The 19,695-nt window shown below is 40.2% G+C and overlaps 1 protein-coding gene across 5 annotated transcripts in view; it reads left to right on the top strand.

The window, feature by feature from the left end:
- The window catches only part of ACMSD (aminocarboxymuconate semialdehyde decarboxylase), a 63,481-nt gene that overhangs the window by 27,785 nt on the left and 16,001 nt on the right, over nucleotides 1-19,695 (top strand). For 4 of the 5 annotated variants that reach the window (XM_059874321.1, XM_015475773.3, NM_001075694.1 and 1 more), the window contains 3 exons: nucleotides 921-1,014; nucleotides 3,581-3,676; nucleotides 4,763-4,935. In XM_059874321.1, the coding sequence (XP_059730304.1) occupies nucleotides 921-1,014; nucleotides 3,581-3,676; nucleotides 4,763-4,935 (363 nt within the window). Of the gene's footprint in view, nucleotides 1-920; nucleotides 1,015-3,580; nucleotides 3,677-4,762; nucleotides 4,936-17,452; nucleotides 17,537-19,695 lie in introns of all 5 variants that reach the window. The other variant, XR_233606.5, reaches the window with a different exon arrangement.

Raw genomic sequence — 19,695 nt, 5'->3', positions numbered from 1 at the left:
TGCCACTTCCAGAATCACCTGTTGTCCCAGGACTATTTCTCCATTTTGAAAATGTTTAGGCACACAGGTCACATTGCATCAGCCTGGTTGGCCCAACTGTTTATGTGTAGACGTAGGATGAATCATCCCAGCACTTTAATATATTTGGAAAAGAAATGCTCCAAGGAAATTTGTTTTGAACCATGGCAAGCCACTAATATTAAAAACCTGTTGAGAGGACTTTTTCTAATTAAACATTGTGTTAAGTAAAGGTCATGCCCTCCAGATGGTATTTCCAGTTCCCAAAAGGTCCTGGAGCAGTTGTGCTCATGACATTCTTTTCAGTACCTGCTTCGCTGCAGCACTGAGAGCTCTTCCTTTCTCAAGTCTTCTTGCTCACAGCAGCTCAGCTGTGGTCCTGAGGCTTTCTGAGTGCCTGTAGATCCCAGAAATTCCCACCTAATGTCAGACTCCGAGAGGCCAGATGATATAGGTCAGGCCAACTTGCTCCAGATCAGTCATAAGCCCCTGGCTCCCAGCCCATCAATTCCTCACTTTCCACATCATTGGGTTTCCAGGAGGGGCAGAGGAGGGAATGCTCCAACTATGACTCCAATGATACAATCTGAACAATCCTTCTGAAAGAGTGGACCAAATAGGAACCGCCAGGTGAAATCTCCTTGGCACTTGAGGTGTGAGATCAATCCTTGAGCATTTTGCCAATGCTATTTTTGATTCTAACCAACATCCTTATTAATTCTAAGTGTTCTTTTTTAGTTAGTTTTTCAATGATTCTGTTATATAGATCAGAAAAAAACTTCAAAAATAGTTTATTTATTCAGATCAATATAGACCCAGAGAAAAGCAATACCCTAAAATAGTGCCCTATATTTGCTGGCTCATCCCAATAACCCCCTCACCCTCTGATTGCTTCTTTGAAGGAGGCTGAAAGGCTGAACTGTTCCCTATTTGTGCACCCCTGGGACATGCAGATGGATGGACGGATGGCCAAATACTGGTTCCCTTGGCTCATAGGTTCGTGTCAGCTTGTGATCTGAAAAAGAGAGTCAAGCCCTTGGTGTTTTCCAATTATCTATGGATGCTATTATGACAAAGAGAGAAAATATGAATAATTGACAGGATTGTGAGTTATTGAGTTCTTATTGCTGTATGTATTATCTTATTTAATTTTTAAAAGTTGAAGTACAGTTGATTTATAATGTTCCAAGTGCATAGCAGAGTGATTTAGTTAGGTTACTTCATTTAATTTTAATCTTATTCACACAAAACTTTATGAGGTTAACATTATAATAGCCTTTTATTTTTTGCCATGCCACATAGCTTGAGGGATCTTAGTTCCCCAACCAGGGATCAAATTCATGCTCCTTGTAGTGGTAACTCAGGATCCTAACCACTGAACCGCCAGAGAATTCCCTAAAATATCTATTTTAAAGATGATGAAACTGAGTCTCGAAGTGGTTAGGTAAGCTGTGCAAGTCACATAGTTAAAAAGCAAAAAAGCAAATCTGTCTGACTCCAAAGTACCTCATTACACGGACTCCCAAAAAGTCTCTGAAAAAAAGCAGCCATGCCTATCTAATAGATTTTTTAGAAGCCAGTGATAGCATCAGCCTTTACAAATGAGAACCCTGGAACTGTGAGTAGAAGGTCAACTTCCCCCATCGAAGGACCAGGCCTTCAAGTTCCCTGCACATGCTCTTCCCCACCTGCACTGTTCACTCATGCTTCCACCTGAGGATAAGAGGAGAGACTTCTACTAGGAAAAGGAGGCGAGATCTCTACTAGGCCTACCAGACTCAGAATAAGACTTGGTCTGGATTCTCTTTCTGCCCTGACATTTTATGCCCCTGTTATTGCTTTTGGAGACCAACGAATTTAGTAAGGCAGCTTCCTCCCAATACCCCACCAAATTCTTGAGCAGCAGTTAGAAGAGATAACCTAAGAAGCCCCAGTGCTCTGCAGCTTCAAAGAAAATCTCTTCGCAATTCACACAACACATTTTGACAAGTCCCACAAACATATCTGTATTGAAACTTCCCACAGGAAAAACAAAGGAGAGAGCATTTACACAGAGGATCATCTCATAACTTATTTTGCAACACAAATATATATCGATCCTTTCCAGCAGGTCAGGCCCTGTACCTGGCACTAAGGATATACCAAGCATGGGCAAAACCTCTGCCCTTCTGCAGCCAGAGGTGACAAACAAGTCCATAGATCATAAACAAGCAGACTACTTTCAGTATTTTATTCTGGATGTAAAGGCAGTCTTTAACAGACTGGAGAATTCCCAGCGGGTGGGGGGGAGGGGGGTGTCATGATCCAATTCACATTATAAATATTCCACTTTGGCTCCTATATGGACAATGTACGTGGGGTTACTGTCCACGTGTGAGGCTACTCATCCCCCCACTGGAGGGAAACTCTGCCCACAAACCACTCCCAGATAGAGATGAATACATCATGCTTCCAGAATTCTCCAGAGGCTAAGGATTGAGGGAGCCAGAGGCCTCTCTGTCTATGGAACAGTGACAGGCCTAAGGCAGGATGAGCAATCAGTAAAGCCCCATTCGGCAGCCAGAGAGTCAGCTTCTCCAGAAGGCCCAGGGCTCAGTCACAGAGCCCCAGAGAGTTCTTCTTTCTTTTTTTTTTTTTAAACATGAATCATGCTCTTTACTAATGACCCCATAGACTGTAGCCTACCAGGCTCCTCTGGCCATGGGATTTTCCAAGCAAGAACACTGGAATGGGTTGCCATTTACTTCTCTACCACAGAGAGTTCTTAATCACAGACTGAAAAACAGTCATCTGGAAATATTGCCCAGATTGACTCCATGGACGTGAAAGCATCAGGTGTGGACCAGCCAGCCACCTCTTCTAGAAGCACAAAGCACTTGAAATCATTCATTTTAATCCAGTTACTTTCAACCTCAGCTCTAAGGGGGCAGCAAAAATTTGGCAGGAATATTAATATTAGTTGATACTTTCTGAGCACTCACTAACTGGCAAGAACTAACCATTATAATTCCCATTTTACAGATGAGGAAAACTGAAACACAGGGAGGCAATTCATATTTGTTGAGCACCTGTAATGTGAAATTCTGGCCAAGAACTTCCCCAATATCATCTTTGCAAGGCCTTGCATAGCCTTGCAAGATGGGCAGTACTGTCCCCATTTCACAGGTGAAGACCCCCAGACTCAAGGGCATTATATCAGTTTCAAAGGCCAAGAAGCAAAAAAGTGAAAGAAGAAGGGTTCAGCCTAGACTCACTGTACTCTACTTGACCCACTGAATCCAAAATGGAAGCTGGGAGAATCAGGACAAAAGCCAGGTCCTCTCGCTCCTTGACTGTTCTAGCCATTAGATGACTTCACTTGCAAGTGGCAAATGGGGGTGTCCCAAGGTTTCTGCTTGCCAAAGTCATGGCCTGCATAAAACCAAGCCATGCTGGGGCACAGGGAAACTGTGTTTCTCAGCACTGACAATTACAGTAAGGTGCTATTCCCCTGCCATTAGCATCACTGAACCTCTTGCTTGTGGTGACAATCCCTATACATCATGACTGTTTCCTCTTCCAGGAATGCCAGCTGAGACCACTGCAGCCATCTGTTCCATGATCATGGGTGGAGTGTTTGAGAAGTTTCCTAAACTGAAAGTGTGCTTTGCACATGGAGGTAAGCCCCTATCTGTATTGGTCAGCTTGGGCTGCCAGAACAAAATACGACCACAGTCTGGGCAGCTTAAACCACAGAAATGTGTCTTCTCAGAGGTGTGGATTTCCAGGATCAAGGTGCCAGCAGGGTTGGTTTTTGGTGAGACTCTTCCTGGATTACAGAAGGCTGCCTTCCTATGTCCTCACCTGTCCTTTTCTGTGTGTGTTCACAGGAAGAGAGAGAGGTTAGGTGTGTCTTCCTCTTCTTATGAGGACCAGTCCAAGCTTATGACCTCATTTAACATTAATTATCTCAGTAAAGGCCTTACCTACAGATACAGTCACACTGGGGATCAGGGACACAATTTTGGAGGGATACAATTTGGTCCTTCTAGTCACTGTTTTAGTTATAAAATATATCATTTCAAGGACCAAATTCCACTTTGGCAGACAAATTTAGTTTGGCTGGCACAGTTTACTTGATTTTGCTTTGTCTGTCAGACCATAAGCTCTCCAGTTTGCAGTAGTCTTTACCATTCACTATTGTTTAGAAATAGGCTTGTTTCATTCCTTTACATTTCCTGCTTTCCTGTCTCTATAGGTAAATGAGTTTGGAACTCTTGGTTACATACACAATATCCAGCTGTACATACTGTTCTCTAATCTGCTTTTCCTTCTCATCAGCATATAGAGACATCTTTCAATGTCAGTGAGTACAGACCATCATCATTTTTGATGGTTGTATGTATAGCAATATGTTTTATGGATATGCCATCATTATTTAAATATTTCCCAACTGATAGGTTGCCTCTGTATTTTTCTATCATAAAGACACTTCATTTTAAAAATCTTAACCACATATCTTTACACACTTGGCTTCTCTCCCTAGGATGCATTCCTTAAATCTGAATTTCTAAATGAGTTAACTTCATTCTATATTCTGGCTCCTTTATTCTGGGTCATCTCTCAGCATTTGGAACCCTGTAGGTCCTCTGTAAATGTAGTTTATTAGCTGGGCTATAGGAACTTCTCCTTGCATACAACATGAGGATTGAAAAGAATCCTTTTCAAGTAACACTAGCCTCTCAGGAATGCGTTTTACTTGCAGGTGGTTCCTTCCCCTTCACAGTTGGAAGAATCTCCCATGGATTCAGCATGCGTCCTGATCTGTGTGCACAGGACAATCCAACCAACCCAAAGAAATACCTTGGTTCCTTTTATACAGACTCCTTGGTTCATGATCCTCTGGCCCTCAAACTGTTAACAGATGTCATAGGAAAGGTAAGCCAGAACTGCTATTCAGATAACTTATGGGGAGTAGAGTGCAGGATCAGCAAACAGTTGCCTGGTGTCTCTCCATAAAAGAGGTATGGGGGAAGAGGCATTAGAAGAAAAAAGAGGGACATTAAAGTATGGAATTAAGTTTGCTCACACGGGGTATCCTATCCAGAATCTCCTTCAACACAGACCATGTGTCACCAGGAAACCATCATGGATGTATGCCAGGGAAATCCCAGATAACCCACATGGCTGGTAGCTCCCAGATAAGTTCCTCTTCCTACGGTCACCTGTGTAGTGATCCTAAGGAAGTGACTCATCATGATGAGGTAAGCAGGAAAAAGCCACCAGTTTTGAAGTCAAATACACCTGAATTAAAATCCTGGCTGCACGTCTTATGAATTAGGTTAAGTGTGACTCTGTCAGGTGGTGCTGGTGGCAAAGAATCCTCACGCTAATTCAGGAAACATAAGAGATGTGGGTTCTGTCTCTGGGTTGGGAAGATCCCCTGAAGGAGGGCATGGCAACCCACACCAATATTCTTACTGGAGAAGCCCATGGAGAGAGGGATCTGGCAGGCTACGTCCATGGGGTCGCACAGAGTCAGACATGACTGAAGCGACTTAGCATTCATGCAGAGGACTCTAACTGTCCTCATCCACTAAATGAAGGAAACTGGAACATTAAAGGGAGGGGATAGCACTGGTCAGGGAGGCAAGGGAAGATGCTGAAGGGTCTTAGGCACTATTTGAAATGTTTCTCTGGCCTTTATTTTGAAAACAATTTCTCTCATTTGGCCAAAAAGATCAGCACGGTAGTGCTTTACATCTCACAAGAGAAAGTCCTTCCTCTGTTGTGGTCTGCTAGCAGCTCTCTTGTTGATAGCATCTACATATTTGAAGGCTGGCAATGTGGTACTTGGATTGAGAGTAGATTCCGAGGCATTTACAATCTTGTTTAGCAGAGAAAGAGGTCCACTATTTGAAAGTTGCAAGTAGTGTTCTATCTCCAGAATGGAGACTATATCTCACTTTAAAGCTGACTGTTTCTCTGGCTTGAGAAGCTCACTAGAATAAAAATGTTGAACATTCTGGTTTGGGAATAAATTATGTGACTGAGCTCTGTTTCTGAGCCTTCTGGCTTTTGCGTTGCCCCTGCTGAAATGGAAACTTAGCTAGTTGTGACTTCTGATTATTACTGGTTTGGAAAAAGGGGCTATGGGCAGGTGTATAAGTAGGCAACTACAAAATGGAGAAACTGAAAGATACTGTGAGCTCTGAACTTCAGGAAACAGAGGACAGGGACTAGGAATTGATGTGGAATTGGGGGAAGGGTCATTCTCACTACCTCCCATCAAGCGTAGTATCCTTGGTATTCCTGACAATGGCAACTTCAGGAAAAAACACCCTCGGCAAATATTAATACAACAACCATCCTATGAGGAATATCATTAGCACCTTTAAACAGAATTCAGGGCAATATACATTGCCCAGGAGGTCACAGCAGAAGAGGAAGAACATGGAAAATGCCTTGTGGTAACCAGTGGATAGACTAGTTAGTAAGTACATCCCTCTCATTGACTCAGAAAAACTCAGAGGGGACTTTGCAAAATTGCAAAGGTGCATTCAAACTGTGAAGACTTGAGCCACAGAAATGTGGGCATCAAAAGCAAATGTGACCTCATTTTATGTGACTTCACATGCTGGTGAATCTAGGACACAGAAGCAGTATATATTAATAATGTAGGATTCTCTTTAAAATATTAATGTTTCTTCATTTTAGTTATATTCACATTAGCAAAATCTTTCAAAAACAATCCCCAAACCAGAACAGCTAAGGAAAGTCCTAGCATGACAGCCAGTCTAGACAGAAACTGTCCAAATTAGAGCTAGAGGAGGGAGGTTAGAGCTATCGAGCTGTGGAGGGAGGTCCAGGACAGATAAAATGAAATGGATGGATTATTTGATGTGTTTGAATTTGAAACAATGATCACCAGCCAGGCATTCAACAGATCTATTTATGCATTAGGAACAAACAAGCTGTACCTATATAGAAAATATAGCAGATGAAACAAAAGGAAAGAATGGATGGATGATTTGACGTGTTTGAATTTGAAACAATGATCATCAGCCAGGCATTCAACAGATCTATTAATGCATTAGGAACAAACAAGCTGTACATATATAAAAAATATAGCAAATGAAACAAAGGAAATAACTCCAAGAAAACAAACATCCATACAAAGACAGATAATCACTGCACACTACTTGACTCAACAGTGAACAATATTTATATTTCTAGTGTAATATTAAGCATTAACTTAATTGAAAATTGTAATTCTACTAGGAAAATGGAGGGGGGAAGTTGGGGTAAGAAATTCTCCACGATCATAATGGGAAGTCAGTAAATACTCTCTAAAGCTAATAAATCAAGAAACAATATTATAATCTTATTATCTAGATCTGTGAGGGTGATTATCAGAAGAGTCATGATAAAAGATAAAAGAGGCTGCTTTCAGCAACAAGAGCTTGGAAAGTGGACCCAGGACTGTATTTATAAGAAAGACATTAGTAATATTTGATTGTTTAACTATGTATTAAACATAATTTAAAAACCTTCTCTGGTGGCTCAGACAATAAAGAATCTGCCTGCAATGCAGGAGACCCAGCTTCGATTCCTGGGTCGGGAAGATCCCCTGGAGAAGGAAATGGCAACCCACTCCAGTATTCTTGTCTGGAAAATCCCATGGACAGAGGAGCCTGGCGGGCTACAGTCCAGGGAGTTGAAAAGAATCAGACATGACTGAGTGACTAACACTTTCACTTTCAGTTAACTATGTATAGGTGTAATTTTGATAAATCAAAATTCTAAATAATACCTTAAGGATAAATAGATATATGTCATATATACACCAAAACCATTTATTGCACCCCTACTACTTCTAAAGTTCCCTCCAAACAGAAGACTTGAATTACATAATCTCTTAGCTTCCTCCCATCTCTAAAATTCTTTGCTTTTTCTCTGTCTACTTATTTTTAAAGACAGATGCAAAGAATACTGGTTATATTTTACTGGTCTATCACTGTGAAAAATACGAAAAAACTTATTGCTTCCCAGTTTTAACATGATCAGGGCTTCCCTTGTGGCTCAGCTGGTAAAAAATCTGCAAGCAATGTGGAAGACCTGGGTTCAAACTCCAGGTTGGGAAGATCCCCTGGAGAAGGGAACAGCTACCCACTCCAGTATTCTGGCCTGGTGAACTCCATGGTCCGTATAGTCCATGCGGTAGCAAAGAGTCAGATAACGACTGAGCAACTTTCACTTTCACTTTAACATGATCATAGAAAATTCACTTTATATATTTAGGTAGATAGATTTTGAGAGGTCTGTTATCCTCCCCTTATGATTGCATCATAATTTTGGCTAGATCCAGTGCTAAGCTCTTTGCTGCAGAAGATATTGCCCCAACTCAGTGGATCAAAACAATAAACATTTATTATCTCATATGGTCTCTGTGTCTGGCATTTAGGAACAGCTGATTGGTCTCAGAATTTCTCACAAGGTTGCAGGCAAGTTGTCAGTCAGAGCTGCAGTCACCTGAAGGCTCAAATGGGGATGACGACGGATTTATTTTCCAGGTGACTTTTATACATTACTGGCACATGGGTGCTGGACTTTGGCAAGAGGCCTCACTTCCTCCTCATCTGGGTCCCTCTAACTCTCCCTCTGGGTCCCTCTAACTCTCCTTAAGTATCCTCACAACATGGCACCTGGCTTTCCTAAAGAATGAATGATCTGAGAGAGAAATGGGTGTGGGACAGGAAAAGAGAGCAAGAGAGAGATGGAGTGTATACCAGGCAGAAGCTGCCCTTTTATGACCTACCCTCAGAAGCAAGTCACTAAATCTGGCCCACATTCAAAGGGAGTGGAATTCAGCTCCACCTTTTGAAGGGAGGAGTATCAAAGAATTTGAAGACATATTTTTAAACGACCACACTATACACTCTGGTGACAAATTATTTACGAACTAAGTAATTCCTCCTAAATGCAAAATATCTTTAGTCCTCCCACAACCACCTCAAAGTCTCATCCATTTATAGCATAAGCTTAAAGTGTAGGATCTCAGTGTTTAAAGTAACTTGTGGATGGCGCTCCTCATGTGGAGTTTCTCTCAGTCTGAACTACAGAGGTAATCACATACTCAAACTATAAAATGGTGAGACAGGCAAAGGGTAGTTGCTTCAGACCCTCCTTTCCAAAAAGGGGAATCAGGAGATTTAGAGCAGTTACGCATCACCAGCAAATCTGAAATCTATCAGGCACATGTTGACAATTCTTTGATTAGAGCTCAGAGCATAGAATGATTCTCCAGTCTTGGTTCTACTCTCTGAGTCATCCCTCCTTTTCCATGAAAGGTAGCCCATGTTTGTGGCTGAGTAGTTTCTACAGACTGCTTCATGCTCTCCACAACTTTTGAGGCCCAAAGGCTTCATTTAGTTCTAGCTGTTCCTTTAAATCCAAGTTGGTGGTGTTTCTGCAAATACAATTCTCTTTGCAGGTCTTTTATGAATCTTATTAGGCTTCAGGTGTGTGTGTGTTAGTCACTCAGTCGTGTCTGATTCTTTGCAACCCCATGGATTATAGCCCACCAGGCTCCTCTGTCCATGGAAATATCCCAGCAAGAATACTGGAGTGGGTTGCCATTTCCTTTTCCAACATTAAGCTTCATACCATTGCGCAAAAGGCTTACCCACAAATTTCTGAGAAAAGGCTTTCTCTACATATTCTGCAAAGGCTGCTGAGGGACAACACTCTTAAGCTACCTAGAAGCCCTTATTGTCTGAAGGTTGTTCTTTGAGGCACTGTCTTAAATCTTTTGAAATCATAACAAACATATTATAGTCACATCTTGGGTTCATTTTTAGACTATATCTTTCAGATTGCACCCTGCTCTTAACCTTTGCTGGAAAGCTATCTCTAATTTTAGTATCATTTGCCATCAGAGGGGCTGAGAAATTTCAAACCCAACAATTCCTTTATTTATAATGGTGTTGGTTTAGTTGCTAAGTCATGTCTGACTCTTGTGACTCCATGGACTGTAGCCCTCCAGACTACTGTCCATAGGATTTTCCAGGCAAGAATACTGGAGCGGGTTGCCATTTCCTTCTCCAGAGGATCTTCCCAACCAGGGATCTGCACTGCAGGCAGATTCTTTACTGACTGAGCAATCATTCCTTCCTTTAAGGCAGTCTGCTTTGCATTTTACTATAGGCAACAAGAAGCAGGCATGCAGCACTTCCAGCACTGTCTGGAAATTTCCTTTGCAATGTCACCCAGTTGATAAATATAATTTCTACTTTGCATATTACTGTTGGTAACAATATTGCTTTTTTTTTTTTTTTTTTTGGCCACAATGTAGCAAGGATCTCCTTTCCTCTAGTTTCCAATAACATTTTCCTTTTTCTCCCAAAGTCCTTGCTGGTAACTTTCTCACAAGTTATCACGCTTTTAATAACAGTCTTAACAAGAGTCTCCAGTCTTTTCACTATCTCAAGATCCTTACAACTTCCTCCGACCAATCCATTCCAAAACCACTCCCCTGTTTTTAAGTTTTCATTGTGGCAACGGCCTACTTCAGGCACCAAAATCTGTATTAGTTATCTATTGCTACATACTACATTAACCTAAAACTTAGATTAGGTTTGGGGCTTCCCTGTGGGTGCAGTGATAAAGAATCCCCCTGCCAACGCAGGCGATGCAGGAAATGTCAGTTTGATTCCTGGGTAGGGAAGATGCCTGGGAGAAGGAAATGGCAACCCACTCCAGTATTCTTGCTGGAAAATTCCATGGACAGAGGAGCCTGGTGGGCTACAGTCCACGAGGTCTCAAAGAGTTAGACACAACTGAGTACGCACAACCAACCAACTAGGTCAGGTTTAAAACCACAATGAACATTTATTATCTCATTCATTTCCTCTGAGTCAGGAATCCAGGAATTCCATGGCTGGGCAATTCGGAGTCAGGCTTTCTTATGAGGTTCAGTGAGACCACTACAGCCCAAGAATATCTGTCTTTCATTCTTTCACCTTTTAATTTTTTTTTGTCCATTACTTTTTACACTAAATTAACCCCAAACTCTCCACCAATTTTGTAACTTTCTTCTCTTAAACACATTAGATACAGTAGTCTATTAATTCTTTCTTCTTGGAAAAATATCTCAGGAGTCTCTGACTTGCTCAAATATGGACTGGGTTGCTATTTAGACCTGCTGCTCAGCTGTCATCTTGAGATCCCCCCTTTGCATGCCTCATGTTCTCTCTCTCTCTCTCTCTCACTGGGTTCCCAGCTTCCCGAGACCCACAATTTTCCAATTTCTTGCTTTAGTCCTTCATCTTGGCAGAGAACATCTTCTAATAACTTTCTAAGAAAGACAGTATGGGAGATAAAATTTTTGAAGCCTTGGTTATCTCAATATTTCTTTATTCTTCCTCTGTTGTTCGGTCGCCAAGCCACATCTGACACTGCAACCCCATGGACTGTAGCACGCCAGGCCTCCCTGTCCCTCACTATCTCCTGGAGTTTGCCCAAGTTCGTGTCCAGTGAACTGGTGATGCCACCCAACCATCTCATCCTCTGTCACCCTCTTCTCCCTCTGCCTTCAATCTTTCTCAGCATCAGGGTTTTTTTCCAATGAGGCAGCTCTTTACACCAGGTGGCCAAAGTGTTGAAGCTTCAGCTTCAGCATCAGTCTTTCCAGTGAGGATTTAGGGTTGATTGGTTTAATCTCCTTGCTGTCCAAAGGACTCTCCAGAGTCTTCTCCAGCACCACAGCTCGAAAAAATCAATTCTTTGGCACTCTGTTTTCCTTATGGTCCAACTCTCATATCTGTACATGACTACTGGAAAGACCATAGCCTTCACTATACAGACTTTAGTCGGCAAAGTGATGTCTTTGCTTTTTAATAAACTGGCTAGGTTTGTCATAGCTTTCCTTCCAAGAAGCAATGATCTTCTAATTTCATGGTTGCAGTCAACACCCACAGTGATTTCTGAGCCCAGGAAGAGAAAATCTGTCACTGCTTCTACCTTTTCTTCTTTCATTTGCCATGAAGTGATGGGGCTGGATGCCCTGTCTTAGTTTTTTAAATATTGAGTTCTAAGCTGGCTTTTTCACTCTCCTCTTTCACCTTCATCAACAGGCTTTTATAGTTACTCTTCACTTTCTGCCATTAGAATGGTATCATCTGCACATCTGAGGTTATTTCTCCCAGCAATCTTGATTCCAGCTTGTGATGTGCTCTGCATATAAGTTAAATAAACAGGTGACAATATACAGCCTTGTACTCATTTCTCAATTTTGAACCAGTCAGTTTTTCCATTTAAGGTTCTAACTTGCTTCTTGATCTGCATACAGGTTTCTCAGGAAACACGTAAGATGGTCTAGTATTCCCACCTCTTTAAGAGTTTTCCACAGTTTGCTGATTCACATAGTCAAAGGCTTTAGCATAGTCAATGAAACGATAGATTTTTTTATGGAATTCCCTTGCTTTCTCTATGATCCAGAGAATGTCGGCAATTAGATCTCTGCCTTTTCTAAACCCAGCTTGTACATCTGGAAGTTCTTGATTCAGGTACTTGCTGAAGCCTAGCCTGAAGGATTTTTGAGCATATTCTTCCCTTACAAAGAGTTAATTGTTTAGCTAAGTATATAATTCTAGCTTGGAATCTGTTTTCCTGATGAATTTTAAATACATTTTCACATTATATTTTGACTTCTAGAGTTGTTATTGAATAATAAAATGCAAGTCTAATCTCTGAAACTTCATATAAAACATACTTCTCTCTCCTTCACTCTCAGTTTCAAAGACTAAAAGATTTTCTTTTTGTCCTGAAATTTCTTAGTAATGGACTGTTTTTGCCCATTATGCTAGCCATTTGGTGAGTCCTTTTATTCTGCAAATTTTCTTAATTTACTTCTTTAATGACTTCCTTCTCCCCCACCTCTGCCCCTATTTTTTCTTTCTGGAGTTCCTATTCTAAAGTTGAATCTTTTTTTTTTTCTGTCTTACATCTCCCCTTTTTGAGCTTTTGTTTTACTTTATGGGAGATTTCCTCAATTTTATTAATAAATCCTTCTATGTAATTGGCTTTTAATATTTAATTTGCAAGATCTTGATGTTACTGTTCTTGTTCTGTAAACCTTTTTAAAATATCCTGTTATTGTTGAGTGAGTGCCATACCTTTTAAAACTCTAAAAATATTAATAATTTTGGGAAATATACTTCTCCCCACAAGCCTTCCTGCAATTAGTTTTTTGTCTTTTAAGTCTCAGTATTTCATATTAAATGCTTTCCTTAAATGTCCATAATCCCCGGCTATCTACTTTTACTTAAGAGTGGTCACTAAAAAGATGATTGGAAGTCTCTGCATATGGATGGGACCTGTCAAGTGGGATTTTCTCTACAGAGTAATCCAACTGGGCCATTTCCTTTGGAAATTCTAGATATTTGGTCTTTCCTTTTTGATTTATCCCTTTCCCAGAGAAGTTCTTTCAATTTCTTATCTGAATGGTAAAGTCCTCAGTCACTCAGTCGTATCCGACTCTTTGCGACCCCATGGACCGTAGCCCACACGGCTCCTTTGTCCATAGAATTTTCCAGGCAAGAATACTGGAGTGGGTTGCCATTTCCTACTCCAGGCAATCCTGATCTAAGGATTGAACCTACATCTTCTGCATCTCCTGCAATGAAAGGCAGATTCTTTACCACTAGCACCACATGGGTTAAAACCAGTAAAGGCCTGGTTGCCATTATTCTAAGAACTGAGTGGAGAATAAGGGTTGGGATGCTCAATTTTTAATAAATAAACTTTTGCTTTCAGAACATTCCATGCTCTCAACTGTGCCTGGTATCTTCCAGCTTAGAGACTCTCTCTTTCACCCCCTTTTGAGGCTAACTGACCAATCTTTTGTCAGAATGAGGGGAAAGCAGACACTGGACTAAGCAGTGAGGGAGGTGGTCTAGGGTCTAACTGCTTCTGCAACAGGCTTGCAATGAATCTTCCTGTTGTTAGTTCAGTCTTTGTCTTGACTTCCAGAGGTACCTGGTGCTGTCTATTACAGATATTTGGTGATATAAGCCAGATTACTTTTTGGCCTATATCATACTAGCTAGGAATTTCTCTTTCTTGGTCTTCTAAAGTTAGTTATTGTCCAACAGCTTTCCAGTTTCTGAAATTTTCTTATTTCTTCTGTCCTGTTCTCTTTGTCCTCGTGGGTGTATGCTTTTTAAAATCCACTTTACCATCTATTTCATGGGGTTTCAAACTGTGATTCTTAGATCAATTCCAGCCCACAAAGATTTTGTTACCAGTCTATGGTAAGAGGAAGAATTTGTGCCAGAATGTAAACTGATTTACTAATGACACAGTTTAGTTTAACTGTCTTTTGGGGTTTTTTTTATTTTATTTTATATATTTTTAATTAATCATTATTTATTTTTAACTGCACTGGGGCTTTGTTGCTACACATGGGCTTTCTCTAGTTGTGGTGAGCAAGGGCTGCTCTCTAGTTGTGATGCATGATCTTCTCATTGCAGTGGCTTCTCAGTGCAGAGCACAGGCTCTAGGGCAAGTGGGCTTCTGTGGTTGCAGCATTCAGGCTCAGCAGCTGTGGCTCTTGTGTTCTAGAGCGCAGGCTCAGCAGTTGTGGTACATGGGATTAGCTTCCCTGCAGCATGTGGGATCTTCCTGGACCAGGGATACAACCAGTAACCCGTGCATTACAAGGCAGATTCTTAACCACTGGACCATTAGGAAAGTCCTGATTTTGTTTTTAATGGCAAGACTTTTTCAGTAAAGGAAGTGGTGCATTGATTTACATTCTAGGGTAAGTTCCTTATGTCATCATGCACAAGTGGAAGACCAGTTTGGATACATGTAATAATACTAGTCTTGAGCTTTCCTCCCTTTCTCTAATGAAATTTATCTTATCTATATCTCATCCTCCTATGGCCCAGCTTCCAGTTCTCTGAAGTCATATTCATGGTTACATGCAGTAATAGGTTAGCAGAAACTACAGCAATAGAAGGTCCGGCCAGATTTTCAGAATTTAAAGAATATTCTAGTACTCTCTCTGGCTTAGATTGAAGGTAGAAAGAAGAAAGATGATATGCCTCTTTCTGAAGTAATGATGTAAAATAAGGCTTGGATCTTCTATGGCAACTTCATCAAAAGTGAAGAGGGAACAAGATAAAAATAAGGAAGAACCTAGAAAGCCAAGCACATGCCCAGAGCAGGATACATTCTCAGGAAAGACAAGATAGGGCCCTATGCTTTAATCTCTCCCTGATCTTTAGGAGCAGCATCAGTAGGAAGTGAATGCCAAGATGAGGTTGTAAATGGCCTGGCCAAGTTTTCAAGGAAGGTCCATCACAGAGCCAATCTGCAAAGACCAGGAGAGGTTTTTTCCTTGTCTTTTTTTCATTCTCTTTTTGTTCTGGGAATTTAAATAACTCTTTATCCAAACATGAGCTGACACAAGCTTAAGTAACAGAGACTTCAGAGAGCATATATAACAAAGAATGTCTTCCAAAATAGTTTAAAAAGTCACTAAATAAACAATACAAAGCACACAAAGAAATATCAATGAACCCTGAGAAGAAGGAAGAATCTGCTTACCAAAGTTACCATATCACAATATTCAGAATGTCTAGTTTTCAGCAAAAAATTAAGAGGCATTCAAAGAAAAAAGAAATTGTGGCCCATTCCTATGGGGAAAAAAAAACTAACAAACTGTCATTGGAGAAACATTGGACTTACTAGACAATGATTTTAAATCAACAGCCTTAAATATGATCAAGAAATAAAGAAAAATCATAGACCAAGAACTAAAGGAAACCAGGAGACTAATGTCTGAACAGAGACTAACAATAAATATATAAAAATTATGAAAAGAAAACAAACAGAAATTCTGAACCTAAAAAGTACAATAATTTTAATGAAAAACTCACACGAAGGTCATACACCCAACAAGAGATTTGTATTCAAATATATAATAATCTCATATATCTCATAATTCAAATATCTCATAATTCAATAATAAAAAGGCACATAACCCAATTAAACTGAGCAAAGGATTTGAATAAACTTTTTTCAAAAAAAGATATTAGTCTATAAATGGCTAACAAGCACTGGTAAAGATGTTCAACGTTACTGGTTATCAGGGAAAGGCAAATCAAAACCATAACGAGATAACCTTCATCCTCACCAAGATGACTATATTTTTTTTGAAATGGAAAATGTTGACAAGAATGTGAAGACATTGCACACTGATGGTTGGAAGATAAAGTGGTTATCTTCCATTAGCTGCTGTGGAAAACAGTTTTGTAGGTCTACAAAAAGTTAACCATAGAATTAGCATATCCCAACAGTGCCATTCCTGGGTAGATATCGAAAAGACTTAAGACCAAGTATTCAAACAAATACTTGTATACAAATGTTGGTAGTAGCATTATTTGCAAGAGCCAAAAGGTAGAAACAAATGTCCATCAACAAATGAATGAATAAACAAAATGTTTTATACCCATACAATGGGATATTATATTCAGCCAAAGAAAGAAATGAAATACCAATATATGCTACAACATGGATCTTGAAAACATGCTAAGTGAAAGAAGTCAGACACAGAGGTCATGTATTGTATGATTCCATTTCTTTGAAGAATCTAGGATAGATAAACCCACAGAGACAGAAAGCAGAATAGTGGTTGCCAGGGGGTGGGTAGGAATGGAGAGTGACTTCTTAATATGTACAAGGTCTCCTTTGAGGGTGTAAAAATGTCTTAGCCCAAGATAGAGATGATGGTTGTACATCACAAGAAAACATGAGTGGAAATGTACTAGATGTGAATGTACTAGATGTCATCACAGTATACACTTTAAAATGGCTAATTTTATGTTTGCAAATTTCCCCTCAATTTTTTTTTTAAATGAAGAGGACTCTGTCTGCAAGAGAGACTTTCAACCACCCAAACCAAAGCCTCTATTTATATGTTATTTTGTATATTTTTAAAAGAGAAACCAGAAACACCTGTTCTGCAAAATAAACTATTTTATCTGACAGTAAAATAAATGGCTCATTTATAGAAATAACAATGTTATTTGGGGGCACTTTATGGACCAGTTTTTACAGTGGGCATGCATGTGATCTTGTCTTGGGCATTTGAATCTGTGGGTTAGAAAATGGACCTAAAGCTAGAGACCAGTCAGGCCCAAAAGCCAAAGCTTTTTCTTCATTCATTTCCTAAGTCTTCTGACTCTTTAACATTCGGGACTGCTCTATTTTGGGATTCTAAAGCAATGAAAAGGTCCTTTATCACCAAAGATGTGATTATATCTATTGTAGTTGGTGGAGTATACCATATGTATTAGAAATGTTTCCACTCTGACTTGAAAATTAAATGTATTTTAATACTTCTGTCTGTAAGTATTCTGGATAAGTGATGTTTTCTTGTGCACTGCAGTCCTCAGTAGAGTGGAACCCTTTTTGATGCCTGTAAGCTTCCCGAGAACAAGAGTATAACTTACTACCTTCTCAAGAAGTTATGGTAAGTGAGAGACAATTCAAGTCCTGGCTCTACTGCATGTCAGCTGGGTGAACTTTAGTATCAGGTCACTGATTGCCTTCAACCTCAGTTTCCTCAACTGTAAAACACAGATGACAGATAGCCAGACAGAGTTGATGTGAGGAGCTAATATAACACAATGCCAAAGGACTCTCCAAATGTCAGTGCTTTTTGCACAGTGGTTGTAAAGTTAATATTTGTTTAACTGAGTTGTGTAATGATCTTGTGGATATAAGGCTAATCTTGCTTTGCACTGATTGAATTAAATCAAGCTATTTCTCTAGGAAATTATGTCTCAGGGAACAAAGTGAATCCTTGATATACTAGGATTTTTGTAATAAGCTATGTTGTAAGAGAGGTGTGCTGTATTTACCGCAAATGCTACTAATGAAATATGCTAATGAGAAGAGAGTTAATTGTTCCTTTTCCAGAAGACAAATGAATTCTCTTCCACTATTTGAGTTTCTTTAGTAAGTCACATCTTTCAGTGTTCACAGCATTCCCTGAGAATGTGAAAAGTTAATGCGTCCCAGCAGGTGAGCAGTTTCTTTCTTTCCCCTGGCAGGAATATTAATCACTATTATTACCACTCAGGAGTCTTTGACTTCATAGGGAACATGTGCCACTAACTTTGGGGAGGGCAATTATGTTGGGGTGGTGTTGGGGTGGAGAAATCAATCAGGATTAGCCACTGCTTTCCTGCCTAATAAGGAAAGCCAGTACCTGTTGAGGTTTAATTTTAGAATCCTAGAAGAGTTAGCCACACTACCTAAAATGTCAACTATTAAAATTATTCCTCTGATTTTAGTAGAGTCTTTAGAAAGGGCCCACTAAAATGTAGATGTTAATAAATATTACTGTAGCAAATATCACAGATATCCTTAAAAAATTGGTTCATAATTATGGTCAGTCCCAAAGGACTAGAAGTCTAGATCACAGACAAGAAGGAAAAAGAAAGAACAAAGTTCTAGCTTTTGGAAGGCTAGGACCAGGTATGTTACTTGGAAGCCTGAGGTATCACGAGAACCTTGGATATCTCACAGAGCTTGTATCAGTGGGAAACGAGGCAACAGTCATCCAAGGCCATATTCTATGCTTCCTTAACCAGACTCTGCATCCATTTAGAACACAATCAATTTGCAGTTATAGTAGGTGATAGAAATAGCAATAGGGGCTGTCCTGGTGGCTCAGTGGTAATGAAAGTGCCTGCCAATGCAGGAGAAATACCTGGGTCAGGAAAATCCCCTGGAGAAGGAAATGGCAACCCACTCCATTATTCTTGCCTGGGAAATCCCATGGACAAAGGAGCCTGGAGGACTACAGCCTGTAGGGTCGCAAAAGAGTTGGACACGACTTAGTGAACTAAACAAGAAATAGCAATACAAAAATTATTTTTAACTCAGCAAGTATTTATTAAGCATCTATCAAGCAAAGACTGGGAGCAAGTGACCTTCATCCTACAGGACCATTTGACTCTGAAGGAATCTCTTCTCCCCATCTCTTCCCTGTACTATCCCTTCTCTGAATAAGAAATCCAATTAACAAGGACTCTACCTCCAATTTTTTTATGCCTACTTCCCTCTCCCTTAAGAAATCACTAACAAGTTAGAAATGGTCAAAAGTTTATCAGAAGGTATCAATAAAAGGTGTTTAATTGGATAATAGGTATGAAAAATTTACAAACTAGATTATCACAAATGGATAATTAATCTCCTATAGAGAGAAGTTGTGAGCAATAGCTATTAAATAATAATTAAATACTGCCAAACCATAAGGTGTACCTTCCCTGGTGACTCACCCAGTAAAGAATCTGCCTGCAATGTGGGAGACTGAGGTTCAATCCCTGGGTCAGGAAGATTTCCTGGAGAAGGGAAAGGCTACCCACTCCAGTATTCTTGCCTGGAGAATTCCACAGCCAGAGGAGCCTGGCAGGCTTCAGTCCACGAGTCGCAGAGAGTCAAGACATGATTGAGCGACTAACACAGCAAACCGTAGGTCTGGTGTTCTGCAACAGGCTTCCAAAATCAAGTTAGGCAGGAGAACAAAGAAGTGCCCTAACCAGGAAGAATGAATTGCAGAGGAGTGGTTCATTTCTGCTTTAAAATCATTTGCTTCCTTTGCCATAGAACAGAACAGACTCC

Source organism: Bos taurus, chromosome 2 (assembly GCF_002263795.3).
Source record: "Bos taurus isolate L1 Dominette 01449 registration number 42190680 breed Hereford chromosome 2, ARS-UCD2.0, whole genome shotgun sequence".
NCBI classification, from domain to species: domain Eukaryota; kingdom Metazoa; phylum Chordata; class Mammalia; order Artiodactyla; family Bovidae; genus Bos; species Bos taurus.
Note: the sequence above shows the minus strand (reverse complement) of the source record. Positions and strands in the feature narration are given on the sequence as shown.